General features: G+C 40.4%; 1 protein-coding gene across 1 annotated transcript in view; it reads left to right on the top strand.

The window, feature by feature from the left end:
• Positions 1–587: 587 nt before the first annotated feature.
• fbn1 (fibrillin 1) overlaps positions 588–16257 on the top strand; it is a 64034-nt gene continuing 48364 nt past the window's right edge. The window contains exons 1-6 of the mRNA XM_084932551.1: positions 588–926; positions 1114–1389; positions 3295–3377; positions 4170–4268; positions 4977–5072; positions 6731–6826. Of these exons, the coding sequence (XP_084788677.1) occupies positions 1202–1389; positions 3295–3377; positions 4170–4268; positions 4977–5072; positions 6731–6826 (562 nt within the window). The 5' untranslated portion in view covers positions 588–926; positions 1114–1201. The remainder of the gene's footprint in view (positions 927–1113; positions 1390–3294; positions 3378–4169; positions 4269–4976; positions 5073–6730; positions 6827–16257) is intronic.

Here is a 16257-nt window from a genome sequence, read left to right as displayed (position 1 = left end):
TGATGAAAACCAATGCAATGGAACACATAGCCTATACAGTGTCAAAAGCCTTTTTTGTTCTTCTTGGTTTTAGAGGATAGCAGACTGGAGCGAGGAGCCAGTTTGACTCTATATTTGCTGGGTGTGGCTGCAGACATGAAGCAATGCGTGTGAAAACTATCACTGGACTGGACAAAATTCCTCAAATATGGACAGTGTAAATATCCACCGGACATATATCAAGAGGAATAACAGTGACTTATTTTTTTATTTTTTGAGGGGATGAGCGAAAGAAATTACATTTCTTTAATATTTATAACTACTGGAGAGAATGGTTCGTCTGATTATCGTTTGGAACTGTTCTGTGTCACCACGTTTAAACAAAGGAGGAGCAGGTGTACTGGTTTCAAAGATGAAAAAAAAGATATGTTATTTATATTATTCAGACTTTAAACAAACATATAAACGTCTTCATCCTCCCGGTTTTTTCTGGGCTGACTCTGTCGTTATAGTGTCGCTGCATGCTGAAGGTCCGCGGCTTAAAGTGCATTTTTAAACTCAAGATTTTTATTGTATCGCGAGAGCAGGGCACGGAAGGGGGGAGTTTGGGGAAAGTTGAGCTGAGCAGGGATGAGGAAAGACCTCAGCTGGAAAGGAGAGACGCAGTGAGTTTTACCATTCTCATCCTCTGGAATGCATCAGCTAACTTATCTGTGCACAATTCACGCACAATTGGATGCGCTCGGGCAGACTTCAAAAGTTGCATCTATTTATAGCCTAGGAGCCTAAGCGACGGTTTTCAGTGGCTTTTTTTCTTTTCCACAGTTTGCTCCTACACGTTTTTTTGTTTTTTTGATTGTTTTTGTTTTGTTTTGTTTTTACCTGCAAGTCAAAGTGCAGACAGTCCTCTGTCGAGTCCCAAGCGAATCTCCTATTCGGGAGACAAGGTAAGGAATTGGCTGATGATGATTTTTTTTATTTTTTATTTTGCATGCTTTTGCAAACCTATCACCACCAACCCAGTGACAACAGCAACAGAGTGTTTTTTATTTGGTTTTTTGCCCACCATTTCTTGCAGTCTCCACTGTCTCCTTTCAAAATGTTTTTTCCCCTCCTGCATTTATTGTTGTGCAGCTTTGACTCCAGACAGGAGAGGTCGACGGGGCTGGGAAACTACATAAGGTGATTTTTCTTCACTGAAGTCGTACACTTGAGAGTGGAAATGACAGAAATTAAGCGTGGAGGACGGCTGCTGCAGTTGGCCGTGACTCTGGCTTTACTGTCGCTCTGTGCCGAGGCTAAAGACGCAGCAGAGGTGGCAGATACCGAAATCACTGAGTTGGTGACGAAGCAGACCGACACCAGAGCCAGTAGGGCCAAGAGGAGGGGAGGGACGGACGTCCTCAGAGGGTAATGTGGTTCTAATAATCCGGCAAAGTCAGTTTTGGAAATCTTTTCTTTTCTTTTCTTTTAAACTTGGAGCAGGTGTCTGTCCTCACATGTTAATTGGTGTGTGTGTGTGTGTGTGTGTGTGTGTGTGTGTGTGTGTGTGTGTGTGTGATTTTGTGTATTTTTAAAAAGGCAGACTGGGACCCATGAGTGACATTGTCTGTGATGGGAAGTTTGGAGAAAAGGTTTAGTAATTAAATACTGGCAAGAATATCACATTCCTGCTGACTGCAATAATAAATTACATCCAAACAAAGGAGGCCATTGGTCGTGTGGCTGTGGCAGAGAGAGAGAGAGGGAGAGAGAAAGAAAGAGAGTAACAGCCTAATCCTCTTTCTAGCCAAAAACACCACACCCCAGTTGTGGATAAATCACATCTGCAGCTGTACACAGTGGGTCACTGCTGGAGAGGTTTTGTGTGTGTGTGAGTGTGTGTGTGTGTGTGTGTGTGTGTGTGTGTGTGTGTGTGTGTGTGTGTGAGAAAGAGAGAGCGACAGAAAGGAAAGACAGACAGGAGGAAACCAATACAGAAAAGAAAGAACGTTTGTGTTCAGTGATGACAGCAAACAGCTGATGAAGGTCACACAACTCAATGAGCATTCTCCACAGGCATTTTATTTGACATGCTTTAAGTTAATCTATCTGAACATCTGGGCTCAGTGCAGGAAGTGCATACAGGCTGCATACTGTGTCATGCAGACTTACCACTGTTTCCAACATCCAAATGGCTTCATTTGTCTGGTTTGAGTTACAGTGTACATTATGTATATACTGACCCCTTGGTCAATGTATGCAAAGTGATTATAAGTTCACATATGTCGACCTGCTCAACATCTGTAGGTGGGAGGACGGACTAGGTGTTCACTTTCATGTCAGATAAAACATTTTTGTGTACAGGTGCAGTAAATTTCTTATAGTGGCTGTGCTCACATCATAGCATATTCCAGTGGTTCCCTACATTGTTTTACACACGAACACCAGACAGCTTTATTCGATACTTAAAAAGTTAAGAAATGAAAGAATTAGTTCTGTCATTTGTGCAAGGGAATATCAGATCCATGTGAAAAAAGCTTGGGAACCACAGGCACACACAAGAACTTTCTAAGTAAAAGCAATGGACAGCTTGTGTTTTTTTTTGAGGACTGTTAGGATATGATTCAGGCAGTTCTTTTGTACATACAAAAGATTGTGATTAAGATTGTCATTTACTTCTACAGTAATACATGGCTTATTACTGGCACATGGTGACAAAAAATTTGGTATTAAGTGAGAAACGGGGTGACAATGAGAAGTCGAGATGAAGGTGGGTTGCAAAGCAGCTTGCAGCTTGCAGATGTGCAGCTACTGTTTCTGGGCTAAAGAAGCATAAATAGTCCACTCTGTGTGGTTTTTACCAAGTGAAGTTCTACAAAGTATGTTGAGCCTTGTGTACAGGTGCAGTGGACTTGGTTTCAGATCAGCTCATCAGGTGATCAGCAGGGATTACAGGTTATCTTTACTTTGTGGCTCACCTGATCTATCACTATGCCTGATTGTTAGTATTTTTGGGAGGGTCTCAGTGTTTGTGTATTTAACAAAATATGGATGCTGTGCTTGGACAACACAGACAGATCCCAACTACCATTCTATTAAAGTGTCCATGAGCAGTGTGCCATTATTCCTGCCACCTGTTTTAAAAGCTTCAGGAAACAGACCATCAGTTTCAATAATATGTAGACAAGTAAGTAATATAGAGTAATTAGTGTTTGGTGTGCCAAATTTCAAGCCCACTTGGACAAATCTTCGATATATATCTTAATTAAAGGACTTGTCTTGAAACTACTTGAGTTTTTTTGACATGGATCATCACTTTTTGATCGTCTGCAGCCCAAATGTGTGCGGCTCAAGAAACAACGCCTACTGCTGCCCAGGTTGGAAGACTCTGACTGGAGGAAATCAGTGCATTGTTCGTGAGTATCACCTCTATTACTCTACTTGCACTTCTCATTGTCAATTTTAAATAAATTTTTGCCATAAATTTCAGTTTTTATTTATTTTATCCAAAATTTATTTGGTCTATTTCTCTGGCTGTGGTTACTTTTTCAGGTATATTTTGTCATTAATTGTATTGACTCCACATTTTGCTCTGTCAAACTTCACCCGCCTTCACTCACTTAGTAGACAAGAGAGTCTGAGAAGCTGTGTGATTGCAGCGCTGGCTGGCTGGCTGGATGCCGGTCACAGCTCTAATGACATTGTTTAGCAGTGGGGTTCATGGAGTAGGGTTCAGTGGCTGGATTCTACCTGATGGGAGCTGGGGGGGGAAGTGGACCATGCCAACAAAAGTCTGTGGGAAAGAGAACAACAGAGCAACACAGACGACACCAACTGAAAACACATAACATTTATGGTAACAGAACTCACAGAAGAAAATAGCTCAGCAACGTTGCCAAGTCAGCTTCTACAAGTAAAGCACGATCAGGGCAAAAAGAAAGATTTGGCCTTCTTTGGACTGTGGTCTATTTTTGAAATATTACAGAAGAGAGTTTAGCATGAGGTTAAGATCAGCGCTTTAGCTGCAACAACTGAAATTCGAACCTGAAATTCAAAACCGGCAGCGGACAGGCTGACAAGCAGCAGACCCACAACATCAGAATTTCTCTAACGCAAAATAAAGTCAAGTCCTGGCGCCGTGACGTGAGCGTTGCTTTGTTATTTGGCCTTATATTTTCTTTGACCGAGTATCATTTTCTCATTTGCAGCCATCTGCCGGAGTTCATGTGGAGATGGTTTCTGCTCCAGACCCAATATGTGCACCTGCCCCAATGGTCAGATCGCACCATCCTGTGGATCCAAGTCAGGTCATTCATTCACCTCCATTTTCATATACTTTCTTCTGAATCAGCTCCATTGAAGTGTTATTAGTTTTGTAATATATAATGTGGGTGGCTGGATGGGGGGGGGGGGCAATAGACAAAGATAATTATGATTTATGCAAATAGGAGTAATGGATGACAGAAAATATGCCATCTTATATAAATTTTCTTTTATTACAGAAATTGCAATCGAATTGATTTTTTGGCACTTAAAAAAAATCACAGTTGTTTTTCTCTCCTTATCATGAGTAATGGGCACCAGCTTACATGTACTAGCATATGAGATAGCAGGGCAAAGAACCTGAACGCATCCCTTTTAACTGCCTAAGACTGAAGCAACTGATATATGTTGCAATCACATCCTTGATTTTAGCGGCCGGTCCTGTGGGTTTTGTGAACGGGTGTGTGTAAGTGTCGACTGGGAGTGTGTATGCTTTGGAAGATGTCCACCATCAACATCTTCTCTATGTCGCTCCCTTGCAGCTCACTGCACTTCAACCTGGTGTGCTCATCTGTTTACACACCATAAATTTTTTAGGAAATATCTAGAAGCATAACGTTTAAGAAACATGGTTCAGTGTCAGTTTTGTTGATGTCGTAAATATAATCTGCAGCATGTGTTTGGATACACTGAACTGAACCCTAACGCTGCTCTGTGTTCATGTGTGTATCTTTGTCTTGTTCTTCCCACAGTCCAGCACTGTAACATTCGGTGTATGAATGGGGGATCATGTGCAGAAGACCAGTGCTTGTGTCAGAAGGGCTATGTGGGAAACCACTGTGGACAACGTAAGGCTCATAATAAAGCACATTACTCTGAATAACTTCATCATTATCTGCCTCCTTTTTAATTCTATTTCTTAGAGTTTCTGTTTTACCCTCAAGCTTGTAATAGTGCTATTTAGTAAAACTTAGCATCAATAACATTGAGGCCCTTTAGAAGCAAGTCTGGCAACTCTTATTTGGGTGGAAAAAAGAGCTAATGAATGCAAGAACAGAATTTATTGTCTAATTAAAACACTGTGTATAGTCATGTGAAAAAGCCTTACTGCTTTCAAGGGAAATCAGAGAATAAGTAGCACCCAGGTGCTGCTAATCAAATGAACCTGATTAACTGATCATCAGCAAGTGTGAGCACTGTAGAAGCAGAGGTTTTGGCAGATTTCTGTTCTGAGCATTGAGATGTGTGTTAACACAGCGCCACAATCGTCCCAAGACTGGACAGACAAGCAAGCTAATCACAAGGTCAGAGAACAGCACAGATTAAGGTTGAAAATTTGCATCTTAACAAATCAAAGGAATTCTGGAATAATGTTTTTTGTGCAAGTGAGACCAGAATGGAGAGGTTTGGCCGTAATTTACAGCACCACATTTGGTGAAAACCAAACACTTAACACCAGCTGTGAAGCATGGTAGAGGAGAGGTGATGATTTGGGCTTGTGTTGTGACCTGGGTGCCTTGCAGCCATTAAGCTGACCATGAACTCTGAATATCAAAGTATTGTAGAGTCAAATGAGAGGCCATCTCTCTGACAGCTAAAGCATCATTATTCTGACAGTATACAGCATTGAATCTGCAATAAAATGGCTTAAAAAGAAAACACTTGAGGTGCTGCAGTGGCCCAGTTAGAGTCTAGACCAGCGGTCCCCAACCTTTTTTGCGCCACGGACCGGTTTATGTCCGGCAATATTTTCACGGACTGGCCTTGAAGATTTCGAAGATAAATACAACAAAATAAACCAGTACCGGTACCAAAAAAAAGAAGATTTATTCATAACACATGGGAAAAGACCCAGGGAAACCGAGTTAACGATAAAAACGATAAAAAAGTAATGATTTTAAAACGATAAAAACCCTGAAAAACCATGAATTTCACAGCCGAGCCTCAACTCTCGTGGCTCGGTACCAAACAACTCATGGACTGGTACCGGTCAGTGGCCCGGGGGGTTGGGGACCGCTGGTCTAGATATCAGCCTCCTTAAAATATTGCTGCAGGACCTTAAGAGAGCAAAGTATAATCAGATGTCTGGAAACCTCAATGAACTGAAGCAAACACTGTAAAGAAGAGTGGGTCAGAAATTCTACACAACAATGTGAGAAACTAATAACATCATACAGCTTATTTGGTATTAAATCCTGAGTTATGAGTCCTGTGAAAATATTCTTTTTCACATGACTGTGCTTACTAAATTTCACTATAGAAAAGGATCACTGTGTGTAGGTTGGGTGTCTTTTTCCCATGGTTTTAAAGCTAAAAGTATGTGCCTAAACTTTTGATGCTCATTTCTTGCTCCACCTAACCACAACTAGTGACATCATTGTGTTACTGAATTCCTTCACTTTGCATCAGTTATATTTGGTGACACCCTACAAAAACAAAATCCTGGCCCCATCTACACAGCGGCGTCCTCCTGTTGTGACATTGTCGATTTCTCTCTCTTCTCCAGCGGTATGTGAAAATGGCTGTCTCAATGGAGGAAGGTGCGTGGCTCCCAACAGATGTGTATGCACGTACGGCTTCACCGGAGCTCAGTGCGAGCGAGGTAATGAGCGCCACACCGCATTACTCTGAATTTTCCTCCTTCACTTTACATGAAACTGTTCCTGTGCTCTACATTCACTTCTCACTGCTGCTGAAGTAGTTTTTAAAGGCACACGTGCTGCTTCTTTAAAAACGTGACTTGATGTTGAGTGGTGGTTGTGTTTTTTTGTTTTTTTTTTGACTGAAGGCAATTCCTGCTTAGTCATGCCATCGGCTCCAGGAATGTGGTTTGTTGTGGAACATTTGCATTTTAAGCTCAAGCTCAGAAATTACCATTATTTTCCACATCTGCTCTGAAACAACGCTTTGGGGAATGTAATGTCTTTCTAAATGTGAGCTGTTTGTTAACTGAAGACCTCCCAACCTCCTGTGGTTGCTCTCTGGCACATGTGAGCAAAGTCTCCAAAGTATACAAGCACACGCAAACCAAGGGCAGCCTGCAATGTGTTTGAACAAAAATGTGAGCATTTTTTCAGTGTACGTGTTTTGTGCTTGTGCTGACGACCTTTAGAGGTCAAAATGGTGACCTACTAAAGCTAATATTTGGATTAGAAGCCGAGATCCTAATTATGCTTGGGAGGCCTGTCAATTAAGTCCAACTGAAGATGTGCCTATTGGTTTACTTTAGTATGTTCATTAGCCTGTATCTAATAACAACTTATCTGGCTGCTCAACACTTGTCTGCTGGGTTTCTACTCTTTGCTGCGGAGTCTTTGGAGTGTTTGTGAGATTTTGCAGGAATGTAAATTAAGCCTTTTTTTCAACAAATTAACTTGTCAATAGTCATATTTTTCAAGAAACACAAAAAAGCACAAGGAAAAAACATGTTTTGTCTTATATAATTATTTCTGACAAAATAATTATGCACTGGGAGGGAAGGGGGCCATAACTTTTTTTTAACTGTTTGATTCGCCATGTAAGGTGATGAGAATTCAAGGAGATGATACATTTTTAAATGAATGAAACAGGTATACTTGCGTATTTCAGGCAGCTACTTAGAGACCACCTTCCAATTTCAGTCAGGTTCTTAACATAGTGTAATATACTGTATGGAGTTATCCATTTATGCCATTGCCAGTTCATGTTTAGCTGAAATCTAAGATGATGAAAGCCAGAACAAATCAATAAAAGTGATGATTTTGTAGTGATGAGTATAAATAGTGGAAAAATAAAAAATAATTCATCTCTACATCTTTTCTTTGATAATATGCATCTTTTTCTGTGTGTTATTGTTAGCTTCAACTGTTGTCAGCACTTTGAGGATGTCCGTTTAGGATATGAATGAAACAGCTCAGAATTACAAGCTAGCTAACTGTATTTCACTGAATTAAAATGTATTTTCAACTTTTAAGGGTAATGTGGGATGATATTTTTCCTCTATTTGATTGACTTTTTAGTGAGAAATAGTGGATAGAAAATAAATAGAAATCCATAAATTTGCTTTTTGGCTATTCTTCTGGTATTTTGTTGGGCCCAGTCTGGGAACTGATTGGCTATCATCTGATGATAGAGCCTTAAATAGTATTTCTGGGCTTGTGGTCTAGCCAGGCAGATATCTGACCCGAAACCTTCTTCAGGTAACTTTTTTTACACTCACTAGCTACTTTGTTTGGTACACCTATTCAGCTGCACAATTATGCTATCTAGTCTGCCAATCACATGGCAGGAACTTAATGTATTTAAGCATGTAGACATGGTCAAGATGACCTGCTGAAGTTCAAACTGAGCATCAGAATGGGGAAGAAATGTGATTTAAGTGGCTTTGTCATGTGGCATGCATCAGAAACTACTGATCTACTGCGATTTTCCTGCAAAACCATCTCTAGTGTTTACAGAGAATGGTCCAAAAAAGAAAAAAGGTCCAGTGACTGGCAGTTCTCTGGGTAAAATGTCTTGTTGATATCAGAGGTCAAAGGAGAATGGCCAGACTGCTTTGAGCTGACAGGAAGGCAACAGTATGGGTATGCAGAAGAGCATTTTTGAATGCACAACATGTTGAACCTTGAAGCAAATGGACTACAATAGCAGACGGCCACACCAGGTATCATTCATGTCAGCTAAGAACAAGAAACTGAGGTTTCACACTTAAGCTCACCAAAATTGGCCCACAAGAAGCTTGGAAAAGTGTTTCCTAGCTTAATGCCAATTGAGCATTGTTTAAAACTTTGCACTAAAAATCCAGGTAGTTATGAAGGCAAACGAGGCTCCGGTCCAATACTAGCAAGGTGTACCTAATGAAGTGGCCAGTGAATGTATATTTATAGAGATTAGGTCATAATTAAGTGAAGCAGAGAAAGTTGGCTGACGCATTCAGTGGCATTTTTGGTTAAGCTACTTTCCCTGGAATTTCCTTGGCTATAATCCATTACCTCCCAAGAGAAAGACATTGTGCTCTCACATAAATACAAACAGATGCATATAGTACATGTATACATACACCCCACAGGGTTTTCTTAATGTAGTTTACAGAACTGTGTCCCGTTATGGCTCTATCTTATCGCATTAGCAAGAACACAAGCTTTCCACACACGTCATGTGACCAGAAGTCACTAAATTCAGGAGTTCGAGGTTTTCACGGCTGTAGCGTTATCATGACGTTGTCATGGCTCAGCATGAACATACTGAGCTGTGTGTGCTAAACTGGCTGGCGATCTGCTGACCAGTCGTCCCACCACCAGGCACAGCTGACTGCAGTGGAAATGCAGTCTGGTACATGAACGTGTTCTTTGTTCGTTGCAAATATGATTAAGGTTGGAATGTGGAATTGGTGATTGCATGCAGGGCTCCGTGCTCTGGCTGTAGAGTCATTTAACTGTGGAGCAATAAAGTCGAGCTTTCAGTATGACACCATTGAGACGGTGGGGAAAGACTGGCCTGAAACGGTGCTACACGTGAGTTACACAGTCAACAAGTCAGCAGCCAGAGCACAACTGGGAAGTCGGTCAATCAGCTGAGGGGCGCTCTTAGCATCTCACTGACACCCCGAAGTGTGTATGTCTGTGTGTGTTTGAGTTCAATTTGTTAGTCCGGGGAGGATGAAGAAATCTGCTGACATGCCATTAGGGAAGGCCCCACCCAAATATTAAGACCCATAACATGTGCAATGAAACACACACATGCACAAATCTCACAAACATATGCAAATTACACACACATAAAAGCATGTAAGGTGTATGTAATGAACACCATCTGCAAGAGAAAAACTTAGGAAGGGTGGATATGGAGAAGGTGTGCAGATATCTTTGTGTATGTGTTCCTGGAGTTAATCCAGGAAACTCTTTTACCCACTTCCCGTCGTGCTTTCCCTCGTTTCTTTTCTCGATGATGCTGTTATTGTGCATAAACTCGCCGGGCACTGAGGGAGCATTTCTATTGTGTTCTAAAAGTAACCAAACCTCAAAACAAACACCAAAGAGCTAACGAATCGGAGTCAACGCAAAGTCTGGAATCTAAGATACTTTTATACTGAAGGAGCTAAAGCAGCTACTCCAAAATGTTCTCACCACGTTTTTCCAAACTAGGGCAAAAACAAGAGTAACATTTTGCAAGCTTTGCTGTGTTTTTGAGATCATCGCTGGCTGGAGTGGGGATGAGGAGTTGGGACATGGGCAGAATTTTTAAGTGTGTGCATGTGTGCGTGAGCATGTTTGTGTGTGAGCACGTGCGATTACTCCCAGATGTACAGGACATGGGTGGATCCCCCAGCTGTATGCAGTTCACAGAGAGACAGTAAGATGACGGATGAAATGACACCATTTTCACCCTACAGCTGTCTGCCTCTCCCTGTTTACCTCAGCTGACTGTTTAAGTGCAGTGCTTGGATCTACTTTATCTTGTGCTCAGATCTTTCGCCTTAACACTCACTCACTCTCCTCAGCTAAGAGCTGTAATAAGCAGATATCAAGTTAGATTGTGTACTTAGAGCATTGTGAATAAGACATAACTTTTTTTTTGATGAAAAGAGAAACCTGAGTTCTCTTTATACAGCCTGTTGCACTCACTCAGCCTGGGCTCCATGTGAAAACTTTCCATAGCGCCTCAAACTGCTTTGCCTACATAGAGATTTTCGCTTTGTTATTTTAGATGAGGCACACAGTGTTAGATACAAAATAAGGCTCACAGTTAGTTAAAACAGAACATTCTTGATTAGTAGATCCCTTAAGTAACTTAGGCAAAATTTCTGTGTTAAGAAAATGGAGTGAAAGCAGGAAATACTGGAGAAAATTCCCCCCTGAATATATCTTTTTTAAAGCAATCTTTGGCTTTCTAGTCTAGATTTTGATAAAAAAAAAATCATTCCACTCCTGTCAGCACTGGCTCTTTGATCACTTGCAAAATTATAACCATTTCCTTCTGTTGGAGATTTCATAGTTCATGCTTTTTCCCCTCTCACCTCGATTATTGCAGTTCTTTTTGTGTAGTCAAGCCTTATCTCTCCTGCAGTTTGGAGACCATATCACCCCTGTACTGGGCTCTCGTCACTGGCTTCCAGTGAAGTATAAAAATTGGTTTTATGATTTCTTCTTTTGTTTTTAAAGCAGTGGCACCTATTGATACACCGGGATTTAATTGATATCAATAGTGATCCTGTTTATCAATACTGATACTTATGAATACTTGTATTGATAACATGCAACATAGGCAACATAGCTGTGATTTTAATAACATCATATGGCTGGTTTTGCAACTCTTGATACAAACCGAGTTAAGCACAACTTTGCCAACTTTCAAGGTGACTAGAGAAGATGATAACATTTGAAGACATTGAAGCGTCAGCAATTTTTGAAGTGTGATAAACAACTTTATTGCTTGACGAGCACACTTCGGCTAGTGGTCTTCATCGAGGTCATCATGTTCTCACTCTTGATGAGTTAGCAAGCTAATGTCAAGCAGGTATTGAGGTTTCTAGCGTGGCGCAATGTACACATTGCTTGAGAGTTGTGTGTTTGAGTATTTGTGTTTGTAGACATATCCGTCAATTCTGATCAAGCTACAACAGCAGCAGTATACTAGCAACCAAAGTAACGAAAAAGAGCTTTTTGCCAACTGGTGCAGAAATACTGATTTTCCCCTCACGACCATTGATTGCCAGATGGTTGCAGACTGGTCTCTAGACCAGTGTGACCGGGGCCTTATTCAACTGATTCTACATTGTTACCATGATTATCACGTGTCCATTTTATAGCAATTCACAGTTGTTGTTAGCTTTTGACTCCTGACCATACAATACTTTCACAATGCAAAAGAATCTAACTTGACTAGTTGTGTTTTTTCCTGCTTGGTATTGTTTACCAGTTGTGGACAGGTTGGTCTTGACTAAGCTAAAGCTTTAGAAGTGAAGCCTGATTAATTATTACTGCCTTTGTTACTTATTGAAGTTCAAGCTCTGGCTGCCGGGCTGAAGTCTGCATACCTTTAGCTCTACCATCACTCTGGGTTCTTTGCTAGCTTTGTGTTAGCATGCTGTCTTTGCAGATGCTTGCAAAGAGCTGATGTTGAGTTAGCAGCAGTGGAGTTGTTTTTGTCCTGGACTTTTCTACTTTACCATCACATTCCTGTCCTTCTGTGCAATAAAAAAATAAAAGTTATGTACACATCTCCACTCCTCAGAAGTTACAGTCTGCTCAACCATTTTCCTCTTCCCAACATATTTTAACAATGACTGCAAATGCTGAAATTTTTTAGTTTCACAAATCTGACCCACATTAGAACTGGCATTTACAGAATCTCATATTTGCAAGTGTCTTGTTAGGTTGCTGGTGTAACTTGTTTTCCACTGCTATCTATCTGCAGTCTAGCTGCTTTTTTCAATAAAAATGTTATGAAGAGATTCAAATCACATGTGATCACTTGACTGGCAGCTTCATTATTAGAGGATAACTTGTAAAACATGAATTATGTTAGAAGGGCTAAATATTATAGATGAATTGATATCAGAAGTATTTATCTAGGCTTTAATACTGACAAGCTTTTCTGCTACCTAGTTATTTCGATATTTCGTTATTTCTGCTGTGGCTAGCCAATCAACTGCTGGAAGTGCTTTAATTTACTACTCACATAGGTGAGTTTAGACCCGTTTTTTATCAGAGCACCCCTAAAAAAATATTAATAGTATTAATAACTTTTTCCCCCTAACTTTTCTATTGATGACAGTACAGGATAGGATGAAAATAGGTTTTATGTCCAGTATTGTTGATGTCATGATGTTACAGTGCGCTCACACAGAGGTGTTGCTGCTTCAACAGCCTGGCTTGTCATTAATCGCTTAATAAGACTTTTATTGCTGCAGCAGAAAGAAGACGAAGAGGTAATCTAATGACACAAATCAATGATGCAGATTTAAAACACTCTTTAACTGGAATATAGCAAAAGTTCAAACTCTTCTCATAATTGCATTGCTGTGCATATAAAGTGCCTGTTTTGTTTAAATTGTTCTCTAAATAGTGTTAATATTAGCTAACGTAGAGTAAAACATATTTGGAGTTGCCAGCCAAGGAGCTGATATACTTTATTACTTTTGTTTGCTAAAAAATGTTCATTCCTGTTCTGATCGAATTGGGCTTCAGTGTTTGTTTACAGTACAACTCCAGATCCAGGTGACAGCAAGTTAAAATGATGTTACCTGTCTATGTCCAGCAAAAGCCTGTATTCAGTTTTAATATTGCTATAAAGTGATACCGATCCGTTTATGTCTTTTATTCACTGTAATGTTTAGCTTTTGGGTGATAGTACAAAGAGTGACAGAGGAGTATAGAGAGGGAAAAAAGGGAGAGAGCAAAATGAAAACAGCAAAGAGAGAGAGCAAAAAGAAACAAGAGTAAATGTAGACAAACTCACCCAAAATTATAAAGCTGTAGCTTCTGTTTGCCCACATTCATTGATGATGATTTCACAGAACTAAGCAGTGTACAGGGAGTGCAGAATTATTAGGCAAATGAGTATTTTGTCCACATCATCCTCTTCATGCATGTTGTCTTACTCCAAGCTGTATAGGCTCGAAAGCCTACTACCAATTAAGCATATTAGGTGATGTGCATCCCTGTAATGAGAAGGGGTGTGGTCTAATGACATCAACACCCTATATCAGGTGTGCATAATTATTAGGCAACATCCTTTCCTTTGGCAAAATGGGTCAAAAGAAGGACTTGACAGGCTCAGAAAAGTCAAAAATAGTGAGATATCTTGCAGAGGGATGCAGCAGTCTCAAAATTGCAAAGCTTCTGAAGCGTGATCATCGAACAATCAAGCGTTTCATTCAAAATAGTCAACAGGGTCGCAAGAAGCGTGTGGAAAAACCAAGGCGCAAAATAACTGCCCATGAACTGAGAAAAGTCAAGCGTGCAGCTGCCAAGATGCCACTTGCCACCAGTTTGGCCATATTTCAGAGCTGCAACATCACTGGAGTGCCCAAAAGCACAAGGTGTGCAATACTCAGAGACATGGCCAAGGTAAGAAAGGCTGAAAGACGACCACCACTGAACAAGACACACAAGCTGAAACGTCAAGACTGGGCCAAGAAATATCTCAAGACTGATTTTTCTAAGGTTTTATGGACTGATGAAATGAGAGTGAGTCTTGATGGGCCAGATGGATGGGCCCGTGGCTGGATTGGTAAAGGGCAGAGAGCTCCAGTCCGACTCAGACGCCAGCAAGGTGGAGGTGGAGTACTGGTTTGGGCTGGTATCATCAAAGATGAGCTTGTGGGGCCTTTTCGGGTTGAGGATGGAGTCAAGCTCAACTCCCAGTCCTACTGCCAGTTTCTGGAAGACACCTTCTTCAAGCAGTGGTACAGGAAGAAGTCTGCATCCTTCAAGAAAAACATGATTTTCATGCAGGACAATGCTCCATCACACGCGTCCAAGTACTCCACAGCGTGGCTGGCAAGAAAGGGTATAAAAGAAGAAAAACTAATGACATGGCCTCCTTGTTCACCTGATCTGAACCCCATTGAGAACCTGTGGTCCATCATCAAATGTGAGATTTACAAGGAGGGAAAACAGTACACCTCTCTGAACAGTGTCTGGGAGGCTGTGGTTGCTGCTGCACGCAATGTTGATGGTGAACAGATCAAAACACTGACAGAATCCATGGATGGCAGGCTTTTGAGTGTCCTTGCAAAGAAAGGTGGCTATATTGGTCGCTGATTTGTTTTTGTTTTGTTTTTGAATGTCAGAAATGTATATTTGTGAATGTGGAGATGTTATATTGGTTTCACTGGTAAAAATAAATAATTGAAATGGGTATATATTTGTTTTTTGTTAAGTTGCCTAATAATTATGCACAGTAATAGTCACCTGCACACACAGATATCCCCCTAAAATAGCTAAAACTAAAAACAAACTAAAAACTACTTCCAAAAACATTCAGCTTTGATATTAATGAGTTTTTTGGGTTCATTGAGAACATGGTTGTTGTTCAATAATAAAATTATTCCTCAAAAATACAACTTGCCTAATAATTCTGCACTCCCTGTATTGGATCCACCACTTGCTCTTGTAATAATTACTATAAGATTTATATTTTTGTTATTTTCTAGTTTCTAGTTGAGTGAAGAGGATGGACAGGAAGAATGAGGGAGCAAATCGTGAAGTTAGCTGGGAAAAAAAAGTTATTTTTCACAAAGTAGTTTTTCATGTACTTCATGGATGCTTTGCATGTTTTGCAGTAGGACACTTAAAAAAACGCCACTGGACATTGTAAACAGAGCGTATTGATATGAATGGTAGCATTTTACAGGACTCATACCACTGTAAACATGGCATGAACAGGATGGTTGCCACTACACTGATGTGACAGACTATAACACTATTCTCCTGTGCTGATTCGGCATAATAAAGGAAGGGTTTGTGTGAATTGGTAAAAGAACTTTGTTACCAATTTGCTTCGTGTACAGGTCTGGGGTGATTTTCCAGTGTCTGTACTGAATATTGCTACTTTATGTGACTGATGATTTGGTGGGCTGCTTCTACGTGATTAAAACACTGCATGTTTTGTGCATGTTTCTCATCTTATCTCCTTTGGCACTAATGGTTCCTTATCTTCTTTAACTAAAGGCTCCACCCTAAAATAGTTTGCATTTGAAGGTAACACTGTAATGTGTATCTAAGTAAATTTAGGTTTGTAAATGTGAAAAGGGTTGATTACCTTTGTAAACAGCATATTCCATTAATAATAATTACTAGGAACTGCTGACATTATGATTGGGAGCTGAGCCCCCCTAAACTTTTGAACCTAGAATCGCCCCTGTTGTACAACATATGTAAGTTATTTCTTTTTCATTATATAGTATTTTTTGCAAAAAGGTGAAGTCGTGTTACAATGTGTGCTTGGATTTGTTTTGCTAAGGGTCCCATGATTGTACTACAGCATGAAAAATTAAACCAATGAAGAGGTAGAGCCCTCGTTTGCCTTTCAGATTGCATCTAAGGTGTG

Source organism: Perissodus microlepis, chromosome 1 (genome assembly GCF_051167445.1).
Source record: "Perissodus microlepis isolate ML-2025 ecotype Zambia chromosome 1, ASM5116744v1, whole genome shotgun sequence".
Lineage (NCBI taxonomy): Eukaryota > Metazoa > Chordata > Actinopteri > Cichliformes > Cichlidae > Perissodus > Perissodus microlepis.
The sequence above is the reverse complement of the archived record's forward strand: the minus strand, read 5'-3'. Positions and strand labels throughout refer to the sequence as shown.